Source organism: Capra hircus, chromosome 10 (assembly GCF_001704415.2).
Source record: "Capra hircus breed San Clemente chromosome 10, ASM170441v1, whole genome shotgun sequence".
NCBI classification, from domain to species: domain Eukaryota; kingdom Metazoa; phylum Chordata; class Mammalia; order Artiodactyla; family Bovidae; genus Capra; species Capra hircus.
This window is the reverse complement of record NC_030817.1, coordinates 23,904,780-23,929,661: the sequence shown is the minus strand read 5'-3', so window position 1 is coordinate 23,929,661 and position 24,882 is coordinate 23,904,780. Positions and strand designations below refer to the sequence as shown.

At 39.0% G+C, this 24,882-nt stretch overlaps 2 protein-coding genes and 1 pseudogene across 6 annotated transcripts in view; 2 read left to right on the top strand and 1 right to left on the bottom strand.

Annotated features, from left to right (window-relative positions):
• MPP5 (membrane palmitoylated protein 5) overlaps positions 1–4,964 on the top strand; it is a 76,847-nt gene extending 71,883 nt beyond the window's left edge. For all 4 annotated transcript variants that reach the window (XM_018054052.1, XM_018054054.1, XM_018054053.1 and 1 more), the window contains one exon: positions 2,012–4,964. In XM_018054052.1, the coding sequence (XP_017909541.1) occupies positions 2,012–2,188 (177 nt within the window). In that variant the 3' untranslated portion in view covers positions 2,189–4,964. The remainder of the gene's footprint in view (positions 1–2,011) is intronic.
• On the bottom strand, positions 7,512–24,878 carry ATP6V1D (ATPase H+ transporting V1 subunit D). The gene is made up of 9 exons (XM_005685994.3): positions 24,706–24,878; positions 20,629–20,746; positions 19,815–19,894; positions 18,010–18,077; positions 17,239–17,283; positions 16,218–16,321; positions 15,578–15,644; positions 13,594–13,672; positions 7,512–8,228 (listed from the first exon to the last, which is right to left on the bottom strand). The coding sequence occupies exons 1-9, from the start codon at positions 24,744–24,746 to the stop codon at positions 8,087–8,089; spliced, it is 744 nt and encodes a 247-aa protein (XP_005686051.1). The 5' UTR covers positions 24,747–24,878; the 3' UTR covers positions 7,512–8,086.
• Positions 11,042–11,485, top strand: LOC102169014 (annotated as a pseudogene). Its single transcript, XR_001296200.2, has one exon. The product of XR_001296200.2 is annotated as a DNA-directed RNA polymerases I, II, and III subunit RPABC4 pseudogene (transcript).

The window sequence follows — 24,882 nt, the reverse complement described above, 5'->3', positions numbered from 1 at the left end:
AGAACATATTCTGTAAGATGTCAGTCTTTCAAATTTTGTTGAGCCTTATTTTATGACCCAGTATCTGTTCTGTCTTGGCACATGTTCCTGCACACCAGTAAGAATGTATATTTTGCAGCTGTTGGGTAAAGGGTGATGTATCTGATTGCTTTTTATGTTTTATCTCCTTTGGTAATTAATAATGCTTATCACACAGTAGAAGTGTTAAGTAAAAACTGATCCTAAATTTTAACTCTGTGAAATAGTGTTAGCTAAGAAAGTAATGGTGTTCTTCACTGAATGCACAACTTAAATAATCAGTTATCTTGTTACATTCTGAATCTGGTTTTGCTGTAATGGGGTCTTAAGAGTGGTAAACTAATAGTGTGAATTATCATGGTCAATTTTGCCTATAGATAATTTTTTCAGGCCAAAGATTTTTGAGCAAAATCATTTTGTTTCAATTTCATTGTGACTTGTAAAAGAATTAAAGTACCAAATAAATTATATAAGTCATTTTTGGCAAAAGATAAAATAATACTTGTTTGATAAGGAAAAATTTAGGATTAGATACTCATGTGAATCTATGTAAGATGTGCAGCTTAATAACATTTACATTTCAAATCTAGTAACACAAAGTTTAGATTCTCTTTTGAGTTCTAGAATGTTCTTTCAGTAACCTTGAGCTTTGGGTAAACATAAGTTGTGACCAGAACATCACAGTGTGTTCAGTTACAATGGTGTAGTAGCTTCCTGCTGGGAAACAAAGGATTCTGTGTGCCAGAGCCAGCTGCACAACATTCCAGAATGAAAATTAGAGAGAGCCACACAAGAAACCAACTCAGGACAAGCCAGAGCTATCATATTTTTAGTATGTTTTCCTACTGTTATAAAAGTTTGACTGGTTGAATGGTATAAATTGCTTGATACTGTGGGTCCAGTATATTTTGTATGTATGGCCTCTGTGGCTGAGACATTGGACATTTAATTAGTTCTCTTCATTGACGGGGTGCTTTGGAGGCAGCTTCACTTTCTTGGACACCTGTGCTTGATCATCAGGGGTTCTGGATAAGTTTTGCATATAACCTTGCCATCTGCTTGTCTGTGAAAACACTTGCTTCCTTTACATATTAAAGTAGCCTGCTTCTATTTGGCTTGCCAAACTCTTAGGATACTTGTTTTTGTATCTTAAAGACCTCCTTGGTGTATTGAAATTGTCTATCAACTTAAACTTTTAAACTATTTCCAAAAAAAACATAATTATTAAAATCTTGGTTTTCCAGCGTGTTTTCATTAAAAAAAAAAAGATACCCATTCTGTTGATCCTTTTCTCATGGTTTTACTCTTTTAAACTCCACAACAGATAGAAAAGGCAGGGGCTCTTTGTAAGAGCCAGAATAGGTGGTATTTAGGGTCCTGCCAGAAAAGTTCACTCTGTTACAGAAGACATTTTAGGAAGAGGTTATGATGACCTAAAATGTTTGAAAATGAGCATCTGTAGAGAATTCAGAGTTAACAGTCTGTGCTCTTGAAGCCTCTTGTGGATAAGACAGAAACACATAAAACCTACAGAGCAGTATAAACAGGTTATGAAAAGAAAGTGAAAGTCACTCAGTTGTGTCTGACTCTTCACGACTGCATGGACTACCACATAGTCCATGGCATTCTCCAGGCCAGAATACTGGAGTGGGCAGCTTTTCCCTTCTCGAGGGGATCTTCCCAACCCAGGGATCAAACCCAGTCTCCCACATTGCAGGCAGATTCTTTACCAGCTGAGCCACAAGGGAAGCCCATAAATAGGTTATGTACGTTATACTGAGTCACAAATGATTTGCAGTGAGTGTGCTGAAGAGGCCAAAGCAAAGGGAATCTCTGTGGACATGACAGGGTTCGGGAGGAGCTCTGAAGTTGAGTATTTTGAGAGACAGAAGGAAAGCAGTATGTTAAGGCCATTTCTTGTTTTTCACCCATCTCTGACTCATTGTGAAGTTTGGGATGGTTTACCTCATAGTTTTTCATCTTTTCTTTGCAGCCTGAAGAGTTGAGAGAAATCATTGAGAAGACTAGAGAGATGGAGCAGAACAATGGCCACTACTTTGACACAGCAATTGTGAACTCAGATCTTGATAAAGCCTATCAGGAACTGCTTAGGTTGATTAACAAACTTGACACTGAACCTCAGTGGGTGCCATCCACTTGGCTGAGGTGAAAAAAAGCATTCGTTCTGTAGTAGGACTGGACTTGACCTGGCAGACTGCCCATAGGAAGATAGCCCTGATACTTGAGCACGTCTCTGAGAAGGTGGCAGGCAGTGTAAACTATAGACATGTTCTTAGATCTTGAATTAGTGAGAAGAAAATCCCCTTAAGCAATTTGTTAACAGCAGTCATTATTCTCTCTGTATCTGGCTTTAGAGGTTCTTGCCTCAGATGGGGATTTTAAATGGAAGTTTTCAACAGAGCCGTTCTAGTTTATCCATGGTAAAAGCCTTTTAATTCTGTTTTCATCTAACCAAATCTTTTCTGCCTAGTCCTATTTCCACAAAAACGTGTATATATACACAATGGTCTGTGTTTCACACTGCAGTAAATATTGATGTTATTTAATAGTTAATTTAAATGATTTCATGAGAATTTGGGAGTGAGGGGGAACTGTGCTGTGCACTGGGCAAGACAACAGTATTTGGTTAGAAGACTGGTTTAGTCATCAGAACTACTTTACTTTTTAAAAAAATGGTGCCACTTTGGTCTGGAGCTAATCTGTTAGCCTTGAATTCACTTATATGTCTTTTAATTCTTAAAAACATTCCATTAGAAGCACCAATTTTTTAGCTCAAACTTTGTGGATCAGACTTCACTGCAGACTGATCTAAAACATAGACAACGTATGCTGACCTTTTTAAAGGTATAATGAGTTTTTGAATTTTTATCTTAAACTGTCACAGCTGATTTGGTAACTTCCTTTTCCTGATCTGCAGGTACAATAGAATGTATAAGTTATATTTTTATGAATGGCAGATATTCATATAAACTGTGTTGATTATTTTCTTCCTCATGATGCAGGTTTTTACATACATGAGAGGACATAGCACATTTGATGGTTTTTGCATTTTATATATGAACACAGTATAATTTGATGACTGTTATATGTAGGTAATAAACTGGAATTCTGTGATCAATATAGCTGCTGAACTGTATACTAATTTAATAGATTGACAAATGGTCATTAATTACGCTTGTTCAGCATTGGAATAAAATTATATGAGAGAAATGATATGACAACTGACTTTGAGATGGAAAAGATGACCTGAAAGTCATTTGAACATTTTAGGAAAAGAACACTGCAGGGGAAAAGTTAAGTATATAGAAATAGGTTTTTAGCCTAAAAAAGTCTGCCTCTTATGACCAGAATGCAACAAGCTAAATCATAAAAAACATTTAAGCTAATGGGATTTTCATACTGTCTCTATAGCTTGAAGCTTTAAAAGTCAACTTCTGTAACTGGCATAGAAAGTTAATTTGTAGTCTCTTCCAGGTTTAGGGGATGGTGTGGTGTGTGACAACCAACCTCAAATGTGAATGTCTTGATTTTATTTTTATGATGACTACAGCTACAACAATTCCGTTTCCAAAGCTAAACACTGGAATAATATTGAATTGTCACTTATTAACATAAGCAACTGTTTTTAATGAGTAGTTTGTCTTGGTGTCATATATGTATTTGAGTTTTTCTCTTTTGCATAATATTATTTGAACAAATGTAGACTGTTTATATGTAGCCTTTTTCTGTTCGACTTTGTGTGGCCTCAGAGTTGGCTGTAGAGTATGTCTAATGCAGAAATGATGTTCCTTAGAAGAAAGTAACATCCCTAGGTTGAGGGAAGGACTGCCATACATACTGTCTCTTCAGGCCTGAAACACTCCAGATTATGGCAGGAAAATGCAAAGGTCACAGTGATTTTCAGCAATGAAAACAAAGGACTGTAAGTACTAAATCTTTTCACTTTCCCAGTTTACTTTCTCCTTAGGAATGAAAGGTAGTCTGTGGAATTTTGTGAGCTGCTTAGCATAACTGACAACTGTTTTCAACCCTAAGGTCTAAAATTTTTGTAGTTTCAGTCAAGTTAGAATTGAGATTTTAGGTGGTTGTCAGTAAGTGGCTATCATGCTAGTCTCCTAGTTAGCCTGCAGACCACAGGGCCACACAAGGGCCACGTGCTAGGGACTCAGGCATGGCTTGAACAAGCAGGTTCAAGGACCCTGCCGAGGCACATGCCGTGCCATAGTGTACTCTTAAAAGTCTAAGGTGATGAGATATTTTAGGGGTCAGTGAAATCTTATGTAATTCTCTCCTTCCTCATCAGCAGTGATAGAGGAATAGAAATGTTTATGTCCCACACTTTCTTCAGTCCCAGTGATATGGATGTGCTGGTACTCATCCCAGTCCCTCCAAAGTGAAAACTGAGTTGTTGCTGACTTCTTTGAAAGAAAACAGAAAAAACCTTGCTCCCTACCTAGCTGGGCTGTACACCACTCTGATCAATTCCATTTCCTGGCCTTCTGTGCTTCTGATTGGAGACCCCAATGTTGGGGAGGTGTTAACCACTTAATAGGAACCATACCAATAGCTAATGAAATGCACATTAGTTCAAATAAGAAAATAACCTTCCTTTACTAAATTTTCTTAAGTCAGAACAAATAGAATAGTTTTTAGATTAATCCAGATTTGCTTTCTATGAAAATCTAATATCTGGATTTTTTTTCCTTTTCTCGTGGCCTAAGGAATAATTTGAATGTAATTTTGTGAATGTGTGTGGAAAATATAAACCAGGGATTTAGCCTTAATAAAGGTAACTTTTTTGACACCTGTTATTAATCTTCCTTTGTACTTTACCTTGCCTTTATATGCACTCTGTTATTTTGAGATGTAATACTGCACAACATAATGTAAAAATAAAAAGTATAATTATGTTTCAAATTTTAAAAGCCACTGACTACTTTCTCTTGTGTGCTTACATTCTCTGCCATTCAAGGTTTCAACACAACTAAAACAACCCACCCATCTTCAGGTTTTGCTAGCAAGTCCATTGGAACCTCTGGGTGAAACACAAAATGTGTTTTTCTTTCACAGTGGAGGAGTGCCCCCTATTGGCACAAATGTAGGTTCTGTTTCCTTAACTGTCTATTTAAACTATATTAAAGATAGACAACTTAAAGCTGGAAGCTCTGAAAGTTTTCCGGGGAAGAAGATATGTAAGACTCAGGCAGATTGCACTACATGCAACCAAGGATTTGAGAACACTGAGGCTAGGATGAGTTGTTGACAAATACATTTCTCAAATCTTGATCCTTCCTCCTTTCCTATACCTATTCTGTATCTCCCAAAGGAGGCCAGTCATATACCAAAAAGTGTCACACATACACACCTTGCTACCCCAGCCCCACTTTCCATTCTGAGTCCTGATCGCTTGCCTTCTTTCCCAACAGCTCAGATCACCCAACCCTACACAACAAATCATCTGTCCACTACTGTCAATGTGCTAAAGTGGGACTTCCCTGGTGGTCCAGCAGTAAAGACTTCACCTTTCAGTGCAGGCAGTGTGTAGGTTCAATCCCTGGTCAGGAGCTAACATCCCACATGCCTGTTGGCCAAAAAACCAAAACATAAAACAGAAGCAATATTGCAACAAACTCAATGAAAGATTTAAGAAAGATGGTCCACATAGAAAAAATATTTTTTTAAAATATGCTAAACCATAATAAAATCATCTACTTTTGTAAGGGAGGTTAGCCAAGGCCAGTAAGTAACAAAGGTTGATGAAGCCACAGGAAAAACCGAGGGTACTTCTCTAGCTCAGTGCTTTAAAGTTAATATAAATTTACCTAAATGAAACCACTAAAATTGGCTCTCTGCATCAACTTTTCCACTAATTTTTGCCTCCCACAGAGCATATATACCACTTAAGATTCAAGGCTCTTAAAGTTAAGATATATTTGCTCTGCATTCCACCTGCAAAATGGAAATGATTGGTATTTATACTTCACTAGGGGCTTCACACGGAGAAGGCAATGGCAACCCACTCCAGTACTCTTGCCTGGAGAATCCCAGGGGCGGCACAGCCTGGTGGGCTGCTATCTATGGGGTTGCCCAGAGTCGGACACGACTGAAGCAACTTAGCAGCAGCAGGGGCTTCGCAAGTGATTGGTAAAGAACCTGTCTACCAGTGCTGGAGACTAAACTTGGGTTTGATCCCTGGGTTGGGAAAATCCCCTGGAGGAGGGTTGGCAGCCCACTCCAGTATTCTTGCCTGGAGAATCCCACAGACAGAGTAGCCTGGTAAATTACAGTCCATAGGGTTGCAGAGTCAGACATGACTGAAGCAGTTTAACTTGCATGCACTAGGGTATTGGGAAGATTACATATTAGGCAGTTCATCGTTAAACCTATTTTCAAGACTTGCATACTTGATTGTTAGTTTCCCAATTATTGAATTTACACTGAGTCTGAGATTTTATTTTGTAGGTAGCAACAGGATTTCCTAAAAATCAGCTCCTCCAGGACAGGCCTTATGTGTTACCTTTACCCTAAATTTTAAATGTAGGAGAGGCAAAAAAGAATCTAAAAATTCTGAACTTAGATTACCTGGATTTAAATGGGACTCTCCACTTTCTAGCTTTTTAATCTAGGACCACTCAAGCTCCTTATGCCTCAAAATTTTCTGTGAAACCTGGGATTAAAATAATATGTGCCTCTTATGGTGGTTGTGATGAAATGATATAAATAAGGTTCTAACTGGCACAAATAAGTTGCTTTGTAGCAGGTGTTAAATGTTCACAAAATTACTTGGTTAATTTAAAAGCCAACAGGGGCTTCATGGTAAAGAGTCCACCTGCAATGCGGGAAACATGGATTCAAACCCTGGGTTGGGAAGGTGCCCTGGAGAAGGGAATGGCTACATACCCCAGTAGAATTCCCAGAGAACTCCATGGTTAGAGGAGCCTGGTCCATGGGGTCGCAAAGTCGGACATGACTGAGCGACTAACATGCTTTTAAAAGCCTAGGCTGTGATACCAGTTGATTTAAACACAATACTATTAAGGCTAGTGTAATTTCATTAACCAAAAACTGCTCCATGGCCAATCATGTCAAAAAACTCCTGGAACTGAGTGCAGGAAAGCCTGAATAATGGATGACTCACACCAAATCAAGCTACTAAAAACCTCCATCACCTGATACAGCCACATTACTCTCAAATGGGAATTACTATATTTTTTCTTAGATTAGCAACAGCAATATCAATAAGCTCTCCTAACTCTCTGGCAATCATGTATTTATCAGTACCCCAAAATTCAACAATATCTCAGTAAGCTTATAAGTAAAACACTGAAATCTGAAGGATGGAGGAAGGCAGACTCCCACTTCATACATGACTGTGGAGGAAGCTCTTTTTGAATGCCAATCCCATGTGCCAATCTGAGCATAAGAACAACACAACTTACTCTTAACAGTAAATTCATTAAAAAAGGAACAACTCATTTTTAAATCATTTTACTGTTTATACTGTAGTCACATTTGAATTGGCAGAACTGTTCCCATGACAGACCAGAGACCTGTTATTCAAGGAAAAATAAATGAAGGTTTCCCTAAAGCTTAAGGAGAAACTTCCCATAGTAACTAACACAAGAATGGCTGTAGCAATCTCAGACAATGGTGCCAAGGTGCGTGAGCAGGTAGGAACAAAGTGTGCTCCAGAGTAGCTGGCCTACAAATGTGTGTTGGCCTGAGAGCACTGCTGCTTCCTAAAGGGATTTTCTTATTATGTTCGGTGAGCAGATGACTTGTAACAGATGTATAATTGAAGTAGGGTGACACTTCCACAGCATAAATTCTACAGGTTTCGGGACAGGTTCTACAGATTTCATTGATGATTATTTGTTGCTTAATTATGATTCTGCAAAGGTAGATCCCATAAACAGACATCCAGGGAAATTTTACAACTGGTGAAATTCTTAAGCCAAAAAATAAATAGCCACACATAACAAACCTACACACCATGAATTAAAATGGTGACATGTTAGGCCTTCCGAAAGAACCAGAGCAGGAAAGCTTATTCAAACAGAAGATCTTCATCCTTCTCTTCAGCCAAGAGATTAGCAGGCTCCATCACCTCTCCTGCTGCCCTCCGTTGCTCCAAGTCCTTATCAGACTTTTCCTTAAGAATCTTTTTCTTTTCCTGTATTTTCTTTAACCTGTAAGATAAAGGAGGGAATTTTTGGAACAATGTTTTGGTACTAAGTGGAACTGATTTCTTCTAGTTTTGTAACAAGGATAATAAACACCTCTACAAAGTCAAACAAAATTATGCCTTTATTAATTTTAATTTTGGTAATATATTTATGACCTTTTTTTTTTTTAAAAAAAAAAGACGATGTTGAACACACTCATGGCTCAAATGGTTAAGAATCTGCGTGCACTGCAGTTGGCCTGGGTTCAATCCCTGGGTCAAGGAGATACCCTGGAGAAGGGAACGGCAACCCACTCCAGTATTCTTACCTGGGGAATCCCATGAACAGAGTAGCCTGGTGGGCTATAGTCCATGGGGTCTCAAGGAGTTGGATGTAACTGAGCGACTAACACTTTAACACATTTTAAGCTAATAACTGATTGCAAAAGCTCCTATCTCAGGGTGAATAAACTTTTGATATTCATGTGATGATACTGAGTATTCAGACATTAAAATTCTGGATCATTCAATTTGGATTACCGCAACTCTGCATATCAACTGAAGAACTAAAATTTAATAATGATGATTATAAATCATAATCAAATGCTACTCAAGGTCCAAGACAGTCATGGCTTGCCTTCACTTATCTTGCACTTCTCTGAACCTGGCACACTGACCCCTGCATACCACCTATGGGGTATGTATTGTTCCATAAATCAGGGTAAACTGGAAGTGGTCAAATAGGAGATGGCAAGAGTGAACATCAACATTTTGGGAATCAGTAAACTAAAATGGACCAGAATGGGCAAATTTAATTCAGATGACCATTATATCGACTACTGTGGGCGAGAATCCCTTAGAAGAAATGGGGTAGCCCTCACAGTCAACAAGAGTCCGAAATGCAGTACTTGGGTGCAGTCTCAAAAATGACAGAATAATCTCTGTTCGTTTCCAAGGAAAACCATTTAGTATCACTAATCCAAGTCTATGCCCCAACCACTAATGATGAAGAAGCTGAAGATGACCAGTTCTATGAAGACCTACAAGACCTTCTAGAACTAACACCAAAAAAGATGTCCTCTTCATCATAGGGGACTGGAATGCAAAAGTAGGAAATCAAGAGATACCTGGAGTAACAGGCAAGTTTGTTCTTGGAGTACAAAATGAAGCAGGGCAAAGGCTAATAGAATTTTGCCGAGAGAATGCACTGGTCATAGCAAACACCCTCTTCCAACAACACAGGAGACTACACATGGACATCACCAGATGGTCAAGACCAAAATCAGACTGATTATATTCTTTGCAGCTGAAGATGGAGAAGCTCTATACAGTCAGCAAAAATAAGATCAGAAGCTGACTGTGACTCAGATCATGAACTCCTTACTGCAAAATTCAGACTTAAACTGAACCAAGTAGGGAAAACCACTAGGCCATTCAGGTATGACCTAAATCAAATCCCTTATGATTATACAGTGGAAGTAACAGATTCAAGGGATTAGATCTGACAGAGTGCCTAGAGAACTATGGACAGAGGTTCGTGACACTATAGGAGGCAATGATTGAAACCATCTGCAGAAAAAGAAATCCAAAGAGGCAAAATGGTTATCTGAAGAGACCTTAAGAACAGCTGAGAAAAGAAGAGAAGAGAAGGCAAAGGAGAAAAGGAAAGCTATACCCATCTGAATGCAGAGTTCCAAAGAATAGCAAGGAGCGATAAGAAAGCCTTCCTAAGTGATCAATGCAAAGAAATAGAGGAAACCAACAGAATGGGAAAGACTAGAGATCTCTACAAGAAAATTAGTGATGCCAAGGAAACATTTCATGCAAAGATGGGCACAAGAAAGGACAGAAACTGTATGGACCTAACAGAAGCAGAAGATACTAAGAACAGGTGGCAAGAATACACAGAAGAACTATACAAAAAAGATAGTAATGACCCAGATAACCATGATGGTGTGATTACTCACCTAGAGCCAGACATCCTGGAATGTGAAGTCAAGTGGGCCTTAGGAAGCATCACTACAAACAAAGCTAGTGGAGGTGATGGAGTTCCAGCTGAGCTATTTCAAACCCTAAAAGGTGATGATGTTAAAGTGCTGCACTCAATATACCAGGAAATCTGGACACCTCAGCAGCAGCTACAGGACTGGAAAAGGTCAGTTTTCATCCCACTCCCAAAGAAAGGCAATGCCAAAGACTGTTCAAACTACTGCACAATTTCACTCATACCACACGCTAGCAAAGTAATGCTCAAAATTCTCCAAGCTAGGTTTCAACAGTACATGAACCAAGAACTTCCAGATGTTCAAAATGGATTTAGAAAAGGCGGAAGAATCAGAGATCAAATTGCCAACATATGCTGGATCACAGAAAAACCAAGAGAATTCCATCTTTTGCTTGAGAATCTATTTCTGCTTCATTGACTACAGTAAAGCCTTTGTGCAAATCACAACAAACTGTGGAAAATTCTTCAAGAGATGGGAATACCACACCACCTTACCTGCCTCCTGAGAAATCTGTATGCAAGTCAAGAAGCAACAATTAGAACGGGACATGGAACAGACTGGTTCCAAACTGGGAAAGGAGTACGTCGAGGCTGTGTATTTTCACCCTGCTAATTTAACTCATATGAAGAGTACATCATGCAAAATGCCAGGCTGGATGAAGCACAAGCTGGAATCAAGATTGCAGGGAGAAATATGCTGGAATCAAGATTGCAGGGAGAAATATCAATAACCTCAGATATGCAGATGAAACCACCCTTATGGCAGAAAGCGAAGAGGAACTAAAGAGCCTCTTGATGAAAGTGAAAGAGGAGATTTAAGAAGCTGGCTTAAAAAAAAAATCAATGTTCAAAAAACAAAAATCGGCGGGTCAGAGGCGACTCGGAATTTGTTTCGAGAGGCCTAAAGATTTCTCCGTGTTACAGACAACAATGGACACCCAGGACGTTCAACCCCCAAAGCAGCAGCCGATGATCTATATCTGTGGAGAATGTCACACAGAAAATGAAATAAAATCAAGAGATCCAATCCGATGCAGAGAATGTGGATACAGAATAATGTACAAGAAAAGGACTAAAAGATTGGTGGTTTTTGATGCTCGGTGAAACATGAAATTCGGAGGAATATCTTCATTTTTATTTGGATTTGTTGTTAATGTTGTATAGATTTTGATTAGTGTACTTTATGAATACAATTATATACACATTTCATTTTTAAAAACTATATTGTATTTAGATATCTGTTAATAGCTTATATGAAGATATTATTTTTCATTCAGTTACATGGTTTGTATTTTAATTTTATTGTATATGTAATCTGACACTCAGTGGAGGTTAAAAATGTTTCCCAAACTACACTTTGAGCAAAACCTGGAATCATCTGGGACCCTTGTTAAAAATGAAGTTTTCTGGGGCTTTTTAAAGGTCTGATTAAGTTCTTAGGAAACCTCTGTTTTACATCACCAATTGTTTGTAAACTCTCCAGCTTTTGTATAGAGTATACCAGTGCACTTACTGTCAATGTGCATACCTCATTTTGAGTTACAGTTTTCATTTGTTAACTTGGCATAGGCTTTCTGTATTTATATGTAATGGTTGACTTTTTAAAATCTTGGGCAGTGGAAAAGAAACTTTGATGGTTGCTTTCTGCAAGACAAAATCAATCCCAAGTAAAGTGGATGAAGCAGACTGTTAAGGCAGTGGTCATGTATGGATGTGAGAGTTGGACTGTGAAGAAAGCTGAGCACCAAAGAATTGATGCTTTTGAACTGTGGTGTTGGAGAAGACTCTTGAGAGTCCCTTGGACTGCAAGGAGATCCAACCAGTCCATTCTAAAGGAGATCGGCCCTGGGTGTTCTTTGGAAGGAATGATGCTAAAGCTGAAACTCCAGTACTTTGGCCACCTCATGCGAAGAGCTGACTCATTGGAAAAGACTCTGATGCTGGGAGGGATTGGGGGCAGGAGGAGAAGGGTGAGGATGAGATGGCTGGATGGCATCACCAACTCGATGGACGTGAGTGTGAGTGAACTCCGGGAGATGGTGATGGACAGGGAGGCCTGGCGTGCTGGGATTCATGGGGTCGCAAAGAGTCAGACACGACTTAGCGACTGAATTGAACTGAGCTGAAGCTGATAATTAATGGACCTTGCCTGTGCCTTTTCTTGTGTTTTTCTCTCTGCCTAAAATGACCTTTCTTGTGTTATTGCGAACATCAGAATTTTGAAATTAAAAAAAAAACAAAAAACAAAAAACAAAAATCATGGCATCCCCCAATCCCATCACCCATGGCAAATAGATGGGGAAACAATGGAAATAGTGAGAGACTTTATTTTCTTGGGCTCCAAAATCACTGCAGATGGTGACTGCAGCCATGAAATTAAAAGACACTTGCTCCTTGGAAGAAAAGCTGTGACAAACCTAGACAATAGTATTAAAAAGCAGAGACATTACTCTGCCGACAAAGATCCATCTAGTCAAAGCTATGGTTTCTCCTATAGTCATGTATGGATGTGAGAGCTGGACTACAAAGGCGGCTGAGCACTGAAGAACTGATGCTTTTGAACAATGGTGTTGGAAAAGACTCTTGATAGTCCCTTGGCCTGCAAGGAAATCAAACCAGTCAATCCTAAAGGAAACTGGTCCTGAATATTCACTGGAAGGATTGATATTGAAGCTGAAACTCCAATACTTTGGCCACTGATTTGAAGAACTGACTCACTGAAAAAGACCCTGATGCTTGGAAATATTTGAAGGTAGGAGGAGAGGGGGATGACTGAGGATGAGATGTTGGATGGCATCAGCGACTCAATGGACATGTATTTGAGCAAGCTCTGGGAGATGGTGAAGGATAGTGAAGCCTGGTGTGCCGCATGCAGTCCATGGGGTTGCAAAGAGTTGGACATGACTGAGCAACTGAACAACAACAGCTTTAAATGTGAGCCTGCAGCCTCCCAGGCTTCTTGTCTATGGGATTTTCCCAGCAATACTGGAGTGGGTTGCCACACCCTCCTCCAGGGTACCTTTCCAACTCAGGGATCGAACCCAAGTCTCCTGCATTGCAGGCAGATTCTTTACTGCTGAGCAACCAGGGAAGCCTCCCCTTATGAGACACCCACATAATCACTTTCATTTGAAAGAATTACCAATGCTATTTCTAGTTTCTCTGAAGGGCCTATGTTTTCAGAGACACCGCATTTTAGTTATGTGCAAAACTTGACACAGATTTGTCTCCACAGCCTTTGGCCATATCATCTCTTGCTTCTTACCAGGAAAAAAAAAAAGTTGTGCTAATTCTAAAGAACATAAGCCAACAAGTCTCTCAGCAAATCAAGTCTTTGGAATATGGATAAACAAAAAATGACCAGTAACTTCCAAATCCAACAAACCTGTAGAACTCCTCTCGCTCTCTTTCATCCAGCTCTGTGATGATATAAGCAAGGGTACGTTCAATCCGGGGAATGATGACTAAGGTTTAAAAATATATATGTAGTTAGAACTTCAAACCTCTTTTTTTTAAATTGCCAGTGCTCATTTGTACAACAGTTACTTAACCATACATGTACATTTAATGCAAAAAACAGAAAAGTAAAATGAAGTATAATCCCACCACCCTGGGTTAACTATTATAAATATTTTGGTATACATCCTGTACTGTCTTTTCTATGCACAAGTAACACTGGACCATGATATATACAACACTGAATATACTGAATTTATATGAATATGTAACACTGAACCACAAATTTTATTTTAAATATAACAGCAATCTACTGTTAAACGCTGGAACACTGAACAGAGGGAGTACAGTAACTTGAATTTTGTGTCAGTCATAGGTTCAACTTTACACAGAATCTGTCTACTCTGCTTCTAGAATGTGAGCTCCTTGCGAACTGGAACTTAAACCCATTTTGTTTTGCTTGCAATTCCAGGCATGAGGCTGGCACAAGCAAGCAGTCAGGAAATGTGCTTTGAGTTTTTAAAAAATGAGATAACTTCCTCTTTAACACTAACAGATGACAGGCAAAATAATTTCCCTGTTGTTCAAAGTTTGCTACTTTCTTACCTTAAAATTAAATAAAAGTTTCTTTAATGAAAACTGAGCCTTTTAAGGAAAAAGTGCTTTGGCAACATTAAGGAGTCACAGTCAAAGTCATAAGGCTTTCATGCATAAATCCTATAACATATGCATTTAAATCTAGTGTTGACTGTTACTGTTCTCACCTAGTCAAGAATGACGCTATACCACTGCACAAACATTGTGTCAGTGATAAAAAGTAGGGACAATGGTGCATTAAGAGAGATGGAGGATAAAGGCATACAATAGGAAAACTTATTTTGAAAAATCAAGGATAGGAGGTAAGGCCTAAGAAAGATTTAAAGTTAAATACAGTAAGTCCTCTACATAAGACCTTTCACTGTGAACTTTCAAAGATACAAACGTGCATCTCATGTCTAATGTATGTTGTCGCATGCATGCATGTGGTTGTGCTTTTGTGTACTGTATTGTACAGTAGAGTACAGTACCACAGTATATTTCAAGCCCAGGATTTCTAGAAGCCAGTGTAAAAGCAGTGATTGCTGTAGCTGGTACAGTACTCCCTAAACACCACTGGCTTGTTTTTTCAAGAGTAGACAGAATTCAATCCAGCAAGGAACCTGTGCCATCAAAGTCAGGCTTGAGTGAAATCAGCTTGCCCTCCGCCTGCTACTGCTGACGATCTATCTCCCACCTATCCTCCCTCCTCCAGTTAGTAACTCTTCCTGCCTGTTCACTTGATGCCAGCTGTTGCACTATACTACTGTATTTTTCAAGGTACTTTAAGATTAAAAATGTCTTATTTTTCTGTTTGTTTTTTGTGTATTATTTGTGTGAAAAGCATTACAAAGCTATTACAGTACAGCACGATATAGCCGACTATTAATTTGGTGACCAGGCTAACTCTGTTGGACTTTAGAACAAACTGGACTTCAGAATGCACTCTTGGAATGGAATTCATTTGTATGGTGGGGACTTACTGTACTTCACGTGTTCAAAAAGATTTATCACTCAATCACTGGAAAGAACTTACAGAAACTTTAGGGCTCTTGGGAAATAGTTTCACCTTTTATTCATGAATAACCAGAAATTAATAGAACATTCCACAGTTTTTAGTTCACCACTCTCCTCTAACTCCCCCACAAGTCATTCACATACTTCTATGAGATGATTTATGAACACTTATCTGTACTGACCCTCTGCCCTTCTCACTGCGGACAGGGACAACATCTTAATCAGCAGGCTGTCAGTGCCTGAGTCCTAGCAGGTCTGAGACAAGGATGGAGGAGGGGACAAAAGGATAAACAAAGAGCTTCAGAGCAGCTTAAACTCACCATGTTCAATAGCATTTACACGCCTGTTGGTTATCTTAATAGCTTCATCCAAAGTAACAAAGGAGGTCTAAAATAAGAGGATAAATTAATAATGTAGGCTCAAAATTTTCTTCCTAATCATACCCTGGCCACTTGCCTTCACTCAGCACTCGTAGAAAACATTTGGAAACCAAGACTACTTCTTCTCAACATACTTAGAAAACAGAAAAGCCTTATGAGATTTCCACAGAGCTAACATGACTTCCATTCTATCAGAATTCATTTACTTCAGACTCACCTGAAGTTATAAAAATGGCAAGAGGATGAGAATCATACACTAATGACCTAGACACATATTAACTGACCACAAATGGGAAACAAAGGCTTTCATGCATAAATGCTATAACATATGCATTTAAATCTAGTGTTGACTGTTGCTGTTCTCACCTAGTCAAGAGTGATGCTATACCACTGCACAAACATTGTGTTAGTGATAAAAAGTAGGGACAATGGTGCAGAAGCCCCCATTTCAGAAATCAAAGCATCTCTGGCTTGTTTCACACAGGCACGGCAACAGTTTAAAGTACTAAGTGCAACATGCTGCGATTCAGGATCTGAATCTCCCCGACGTGACTGTTAGATATCAAACTGCCGGACTTACCTGCAGTGAAGCCAGTTCCACCAGTAGTTCCACTGCTTTGGCATAATTCCTCTTCAGTTTAGCCAACTGTTCCCCACCTCTGGCTAAACCAGTCAGTTCATAACCTAAAAGAACCAGTCAGACAACATTTGCATTTAGAGTGTAATCTTCCCCATAAACTTCCCAAACGATGATAAGTCAGAATTAATACCAAAGACAGAAAAACAAATTTAGCAACCCTATTCAGTGCACACACACTGCCCAGTTCACTCCCCCAAACCATCGTGCACGCCGCTGTTTGCACGGGGGCACTATTCTAACTATAGAGGAAGCTTCTGACTAAGCTTCATGTGCCCAGCTTGTAGACTATACTGCCTGATGCCCCAGTACAGTGACAGTCTATTAATAGGTGATGCTCTAGAATGCTTCATTCAAGCTGTACTAAATATTCTATGTGAACCAATTAAATAGGAGAGCTAAAGAAAGAATATTTTTATTTCTATGAGAAAGAGCTGATTACTTTGGAAAGGCTCAACAAAGATGTATTACCACCTAAAACATGCTGTCAAAGTAGGAAAAGTGGAAAGTTATAAAAAACTGAGGATGGGCTGGTTATTAAAGTTCAGGAAGATTCAGCATTCAGGTTGTATCACAGTGTCTAAAAATTTAAAGAGACTCAAACTATAAATTACGAACAATGCATTATGGGTGTCGTATACAGAAAGACAACATGGAAGTCTAATTAATGGAGTTATACTCAAAGAAAGGTCAAGACTTTGTATTTCTAAAATTTGGAAATGACTAAATTTCTAGGTGGAAATAAAGTATTTTAAGCAATGTACAATGTTTTATGACTCCACACAGTAACACTTTTTTGATTTACTGATAAACTATTGTCCCGACTGTATCTGATAAGAAGGCTTACCAACACTGGAACTGCTGAACTCTAATAAGATCTATCTGTCATCATTGTTCAGAATTAGGTTCATTTAAAGAGATACTAGAAGAATCCAGAGACACACATAAGAAGTTTCACACTTACTGTCAGTTCCTTCATGATAATGTTCAAATACTGGCAATGTAACACCTGTTAAACAGAAACGTTTATGGGTTCACGAAAACATGTCCTTGAAGTATGGCTTCTTAACCATGGTTTCCTGTTCCTTTTTCAGGAAATATTCAAAAGTCAAGAGATTGCCTGGAATCATAACTTGTTTCAAGGAATGAATTTAAGAACCTGCCTTCTTAAGTGTTCATTTCTATTCCAAAGTCAGGTTATCCTTAGTAAGGGATCTGGTTGTTACAATGTTTGTTTTTTTTTCCTTTCAGCTTTGAAGTATACTTACTATGTACAAAGCTGCATATATTTAATGTGTACATTCTGATGAGTACAACATATGCATACACCCATGAATACCATCATCCCAATCAAGGTGGCAAACATATCCATCACTTCCAAAAGATGTGTCCCTTTTCCCATGTGTGTGTTAAGAATACTCAAAATGAGATCTACTTTAAGTTTCTAAGTGTAGAACACCAAATTATTAACTGTAACTACAGACTGTACAGCAGGTCTCTAGAGTATATTTATGTTTAATAACTTATTTTCTATCCACTGAATGGTCAGCTCCCCATGTCCCCTACCCCCATCCCCAGGCAACTACTAGTTAACAACAGTTTCAACATGCAAAGCCAATCAACTTTGTCTAAGAACAAAAGATTAACTGGGCCATTAAGATCTTGCTGTATAAATGGGTTGATTTTAAAATGTTATCTTTTCTCTGCCAAGAGTTTTAAAGGGTTGAAAAGTTACCTGCTACATTATCTTTCTTTGCTCTAATCTTCACTTGGGCCTTATTTACATTTTGGATAACTGTGGTGCTGCAGAAAAAGAAAAAGCCTTGATTTAGTTACGTCTTTAGAGAAGTAAACCAGCAGGAACCTATAAAGTATTTCAACATGAGCGAGATTTCACAAATATGTTTTGATGATTGTCTTTTTTCAGAAAAGGAAACAATCACTACTACCAAAGGAGGGTCTCAGAGAGCAAAGTATGAACAACATTCAAACGTTAACCATAAGAATACAAAGAATGGTTTTAATGTACATGGACTGCTTAAGTTTTCAATCAGATATGTGGTGCGTGGATGTGGCTTTAAGGAATTTTATTCCACTGATATAATTAGGAGAAAACCTTCCTTCCTTTTGGGTTTGCTATCAAACCTTCCAGGTTTGGCTGAGCAGCAGTTCAGTTCCCTTACCCTGGAACCTATCTAACTTCCATCTGGCTGTACCTGACTCCCCATTTGTTACCATCACAAAATAAAGTGTCTTCCCTATAACCACTCTAAAACATTTTCACATACCACTTACACACTATTTATTTCCTCCCTCTCATGAAAAAGGCAATGCAAATCGTTATCCTACTAATGCTGGTGAGTATTAAAGTCTACTACTTCAAAAGGACTCATGCCCTTCAAGCTGTAAGACTGTCCATAGGTAATGTTCCTAGATAACACAAACTAAGAATGGAGGCATTGTGTCATTGGTAAAGAAGACTAAAATAAAAAACCCTGAAAATATCTTCCACTTCTGCCCCGAACAGTAATTTGACTTCAGGAAAGGACTGAACTTACACTAAGAATCACAATGCTCACCTGGTCTACCTCACAGGCTTATGGGGAGAATCAAATGATGTTATCTAAACGTACATAAACAGTAACTAAGCCATTCTGTACACTCTGTAAACCATACACTGATAAATGCCATAGAGTCCATGCTCTTTAAACAATTAACTCCATTCTTAAAAATTTTCCTAAGGAAATGATTCAACAGAAATAAGCATATAAAGATGTTCACGACACCTTTTCTAATATTCTGAAAATCACCCCGAAGGCCCATCATTACAGGAAAACGTTAACAAATTATCATACATCTAGAGAAAGATTATGCAGCTGTGTGAAAATGAGGAAACGTTCATGATACAATATGCTGTGTGTGTGCACACAAGCATTTAGTTGCTCTGTCATGTCTGACTCTTCGAGACCCCATGGACTGTGGCCCTCCATGCTCCTCTGTCCATGGGATTTTCTTTAGGCAAGAACACTGGAATGGGTTGCCATTTACTTCTCTCAAGGGATCTTTTCGACCGAGCGATCGAACCCATGTCTCCTGCCTTGCAGGCAGATTTTTTACCTGCTGAGCCACTGGGTAAGCCCTTATTTAGTTTTTAAAAAAAGACTATAAAAATAGAGGAAAAGGGGGTGACATAGGATGAGATGGTTGGATGGCATCACTGACTCACTGGACACGAATCTGAGAAAACTCAGGGAGACAGTGATTGACAGAGAAGCTTGGTGTGCTGCAGTTCATAGGGTCACAGACTTAAGAGTCTGTGAGTCGGACATGACTTAAGAGACTGAATAACAACAACAACAATAAAATATTAAGTATCCTGTGCCCGAAGGACTATGTAACAGATAATGTACATTAAGGTGACAGAAGTATTCTTATTATACCATTTGTCTTTAATGCTTTTATATATATATTAATTAAAAGTAGCTTTAAATGAAATTTTGAACGTGAAGGCACTTTGTTTTTCAAAATATCCCACTTTACCTGAAGTCCCCTGCTGTGAACTTGGCCTCAGCAAGAGAAAAGGCAGCTTCTCTCATCACTTCACCCATCAACATTTTAGTCTGGAAAAGCATAAATCAACACCTGATTCAACTTGAGCTTTTATACAGGGAAAGGTGGTATCATAATCATGTCCCTTTAACAACCATCAGTGTTTCATACCAGGTGTACATGTAAATATTGATCTGGTAACAGTAAAATAAATACATCTAATTTTGCTTGAAAGATTTGATTATGGATACTAACAACATGGCAAAATCATAAGTTTTATAATTAATATATTACAATAAAGACACTAAAAAATTGAAAACTAAATCTTTACTGAAAGGCCTACCTTATTCCTGAATGGGTCCATGGCAATTTGTTCAAATTACTCTTTTAGATTCACTATACTGCTGTCAAAATCCTAATGGCACAGTGATTCTAAAATAAATCTGGAAGACGTAATGTTTGAGAATACCCAATAATTTTTTTGAAAGAGAAGACAAACTGGGACGGGGGTTAGAAAGTTACCAGACAGGCCAGAGGAGCAATTATAAGAACACAGGGAAAGAGCACTTCAGGCAGAAGGAAGAGCTAATGCAAAGGTCCCAGAGTAGGATGTTAGAAAAAAGCTCCAAATGAGACCAGAGGGGCTTGGGGGCAAGACTAAAGAGTCTGAATTTGATTTCATGACCTTTCTGAAACTTGTTACATTTATAACAACATTTTCAGTTTTGAAAGAAAAATATTAACAGCCATGCTGGATTTCCCATAGATACTTCTAAAACACACTTCTAAGCGAACTCCATTCTACCTCTATTATCTTCTTAAGGATCTGTCGAAATCGAAGAGTTAAGGCATCAGATTTTTTCTTCAGGAGGTTTCGACCTGTCTGTGCTCCTTTCAACCGAGCCTTCATGATGGTCTGTGCCCTATGTAAACAAAGGCAAGAAATTCAAGATAAAAATACTTCCCTAATATGCTATTAAAACCCTGCTTTATCTGTTGATGTCACGGGCCCAAGAATATACAGCATTTATGGCTGACAGGCTTAACTGGTTTCTCAATATTGTAGACATCCACCCTCAGTGTTCCAAAAGTGAGGTCTTTTTCATATAAAATAGTAACAATCCTTTAATAAGTATTTAATAAATTAGTAGTTATTAAATCAGAATAAACATATAAAGAGCCCTATTTTATTTTGTCAGCAGTTTACTTACTTGATTTGTGAGTTATAACAATATATGTGTTTCCATTAAGGATTTAAAAAAACTGCCCATTAACAGATAGCAAAATTTGAAATGCACTTATCTTCAGAACCAACAATTGCACTTTAAGGGACTTATGCCACTGACTGACTCCCACATGTACACAAAAACCTGTACAAGGTTAAGGATGAGTACTCCAGCCTTATTCGTAATAGCAAAAGGGTGGGAAAAAATGTCCGACAAATCATGGTTCATCATACAACAGAATGATATGCAGCCAGTAAAACAACAACAACAACAACAACAAAAAACCAGGCAGACCCGCATGTCTTCCCAATATTACACTGTCTTAGTTACACAAAGTAAGGGATACATGTGCTTATATAGATACAGAGAACAGTTCTAGAAAAGTTCACAGAAACTGGTAACAGTTTCCTTTGAAAAATAAGGCATTTACTTTTTAAATGGAAAAAACGGATTTACTCTTGACTCCTATACTGTTTTACCTTCTGCATTTTATACCATAATCATTTCTCACTTTTTCCATTAAAAGTGTGGCACGGAAGTGTTTTGATATCACCAATGAAGACTCTACTACCAACCACTTTATTAATTTGTAAATGACTCTACATAACAAATGACACATAAGTAAACACTCCTGAGAAGTGACAAGCCACTGAAGTCTCCCTACCTCATTACAATCTTTTCCCATCAGAAACCCCCAAACCGAAGGCAAGAAAGCAACAGCAAAAACTGACATTTCTGTTCTTGCTACCATATGCCAGATAAAATTCAATAATGAGGAAGAAAAAGTGGGTGGTCAGATTCAATAACAGACTGAATGACATAGTTAGAATAATTTAAGGGGATATAGTTTCATATGACTGGTGTTATAATCAACTGCAAAATAATTTTTACTAAACTTTTGGGTAAATTCTTAGATTTTGAATCTTCTACCATAGGTCAAAGGTTACTAAGACTATTCTGTTGCTGGAAAGGGCTTTAGACATTATCTTGCAGGACAGGAAAATGAAGCTCAGAAAAGTAAAACAACTTTCCCACAGTTGCTCAGTGAAGAAAAGGCAGAGCAGGAACCTGATCAAGATTTCTGACTAGTGATTTAACCAAGACTCAAACTAAGGCTCAAACCTAAGTCCTCTGTACCCCAACCTGTGCCACACTGCTTCAGCTACAGATTATAAACCACCTCAGGCAAACAGTTCTGTCTTTGAAAAACTAGCTATTTTTCAGCTATTTTGTGGCTGAAATTGAAATTGCACTGACTAGCCTCATTTTGGAGGTCTACCCAAGTGCAGGTGGTTGTTTCCAGCCTGAGTAGGAGCTATGCTCCCCATTGTGTACATTTAACATACCATGCTGTTGACACTAACCACCAGAATTTGGGTTCAATGAGTTGAACCAAATTTAAGTCAAATCCTAGTATTGCAGATTGCAGCAAGTCTACAGTGAAAAGGTGAACTGTTTGTGAATTCATGTTAATTTTAATCTATATTTATTTTCTGGTGAAATAGACAAATTTTAATTCTTGAAACTCAAAGAGTGATTTGCCCGAGGGCCTACAGTTAGCAGGTAGTAGAACCTTGATGTGACTGATTTCTGCAGACGCCGAATCCTTCGTGCCTCTTTTGCTTTCACTCTGAACTTGTTTTTGCTCTCTGGTGCCTAAGGAGGTGACAGCGCCATCTTACAGCATAATACAATAAGGTGAAAGTGTCTGAAACAAATCACTAGTGTATTTTCTAGCCTAGCTCTTAAAAAACTTCTTTTATAAGTTTCAAAGCTGCTTGGCCCTACAAAAAATGCTTGACCTTCAGCTAGGATGATGACTTTGCTTCCAGCTGAATCAAAGACATCTGACTACATGACAAAGTACCTGCTGATAGGCCTTGGGGAAAATATTTAGAAGAGCAGTTACTTCCTGCACCCGATTTTCCTCTAAATCAGCAAGCTGAACACTCTCAAACAGCAAATTGTCACCTCCCCAAACCTATCATTCATGTCTAAGCCCAAATAAGAGTATTCTCACCTCCTAGTCTTAAAGTAAAAAACATCAACAACAAAATGTTAACATTCTGACTACTACCAAAGATAAACACAGCAAGACATTAATTAAAGCGGTGAAAAGAGACATTATTCAGTAACTGCTGACAGCAGGGTAAAGAGCTGAGCTCCTTTCCGATGGTGCACAGGTGATTAGGCATTTTAAAAGAAGTGGACAGGATTTGGAGAAGAGAAAAATTCCAAAAGGTTGAGCAATGGAAACGCCAGCAGGCCAACTGTGTCTGCTAGCATGCAATTAAGGAAGGGAGGTCAGAGGCACAGCGAAGGTGTTGCCTATTTGGGTAGATGAGCTTTCTTAGGCCAGCATTTTACTGGGTGCTGGAGTCATCTCAGGAACACAATCTTAGGCTCCCAAAAACCAAGCTAGAGTCCGGTGGTCTCTCAGTGCAGGGGTTTGGATGGAGTCAGGGTCATAAGTGCTGGGAGTTCTACAGTCCTCACAACCCTAGGGTATTCCTGATCTTTATCTATTTACGAAGGCACTGCCTTTCTCCACAACTGACTGGCTTCCTACCTACGGCAAACAGCTATTAGAAAGTCAATAGATAAGGTAAAAACCAAACAAAACCCCCTTCATTTCATTAAAGGCTGTAGCCACCCAGGAAGAGACAGAAATCTAGGTTTGGGGTTTAAATAAACTCTTATTTTAACCGTCCTCAGATTCTCTGAGAAAAGTCAGGAAGAATAAAAACAACACAGAGATAGGGCCAAAATCAAAAGATCTAACTGTCAACGCAAAACTGAGTTTCTGCTCCTCAGTGAAAAAAGAGTAAGAGGAGAGCGAGAGGGCTAATAAGAGCAATCTTTATCTTCCACACGTTGTTAGGCACATTTGATAAAACGTCAAAATTTTCTCCTGCCGAAGAATTTAGACCAAAAGAGAAAGGAGACCACAACCGAATAGATTCCACGGGCATGGGTTCATTCAAACATTTTTTTTGTGGACGATTAACAATCAAGACATCTCTCATCTTGGAGAGAGTTCCCAGTTCAGTGGTAAATGTACATAATCTTCTATCCACTTTACAGTGAGATGGACGATATTAACATAATGGATACTGAATGAGATGCAATGGTGATGGAACAAAATGAGCGCCTCAGAAATTCAGGGACAGCTTCCCACCGCATGTGACATTTCAGGGGATCTTGCCAAGAACCTGACGCCCACGTTAGGGCGATTCAGCCCCCCGATTTGGCCTGCTTCACATCGCAGTCAACTTCCCTTCTCAAAGCATTTATCAAACTTCATCTCCTGGTCTATATCTTCACTGAACTGTGAGCTCTATTCTGGAAGCAGTAGAGACAATTCACAGTTATATAAATCCACTGCCCGGATCAATAGGGAATGTGGTACGAATGGCCCGATTAATGACTGAAGTCAGCGGACCTCCACAAAAGTCAGCAGCTCGGGCTGGACTCTGTCCAGTCTGGTTCAACTCAGAGCAAAGGGGCTCGTCAGGGAGCCTTGCCCTGGACTCAGGAAGAGACCTGAGAGCTCAGGATCGGCCCAAGATACAAGGAGCCCCGCCGCTCTAGGGTAATGAAGGGACAGCGGCTCAGGAAGGTGTTCCTGAACACCTGCTCGTTCCATTTTTACTTACATTCGCGAGGGAAAGATTTCAATTCGGTCTTTGCCCGACATTCTGACGATGACTGTTTGGCTCGGGTCCCTGGCCGGGCAACCGTGGCTGCAACAACCCAGCCACTGAGCCTTTCTCTACCGGAGTCAGCTGGTGTGTCACGTGACCCCCTCCCGTTGCTAAGAGGAAGCCAGGCTA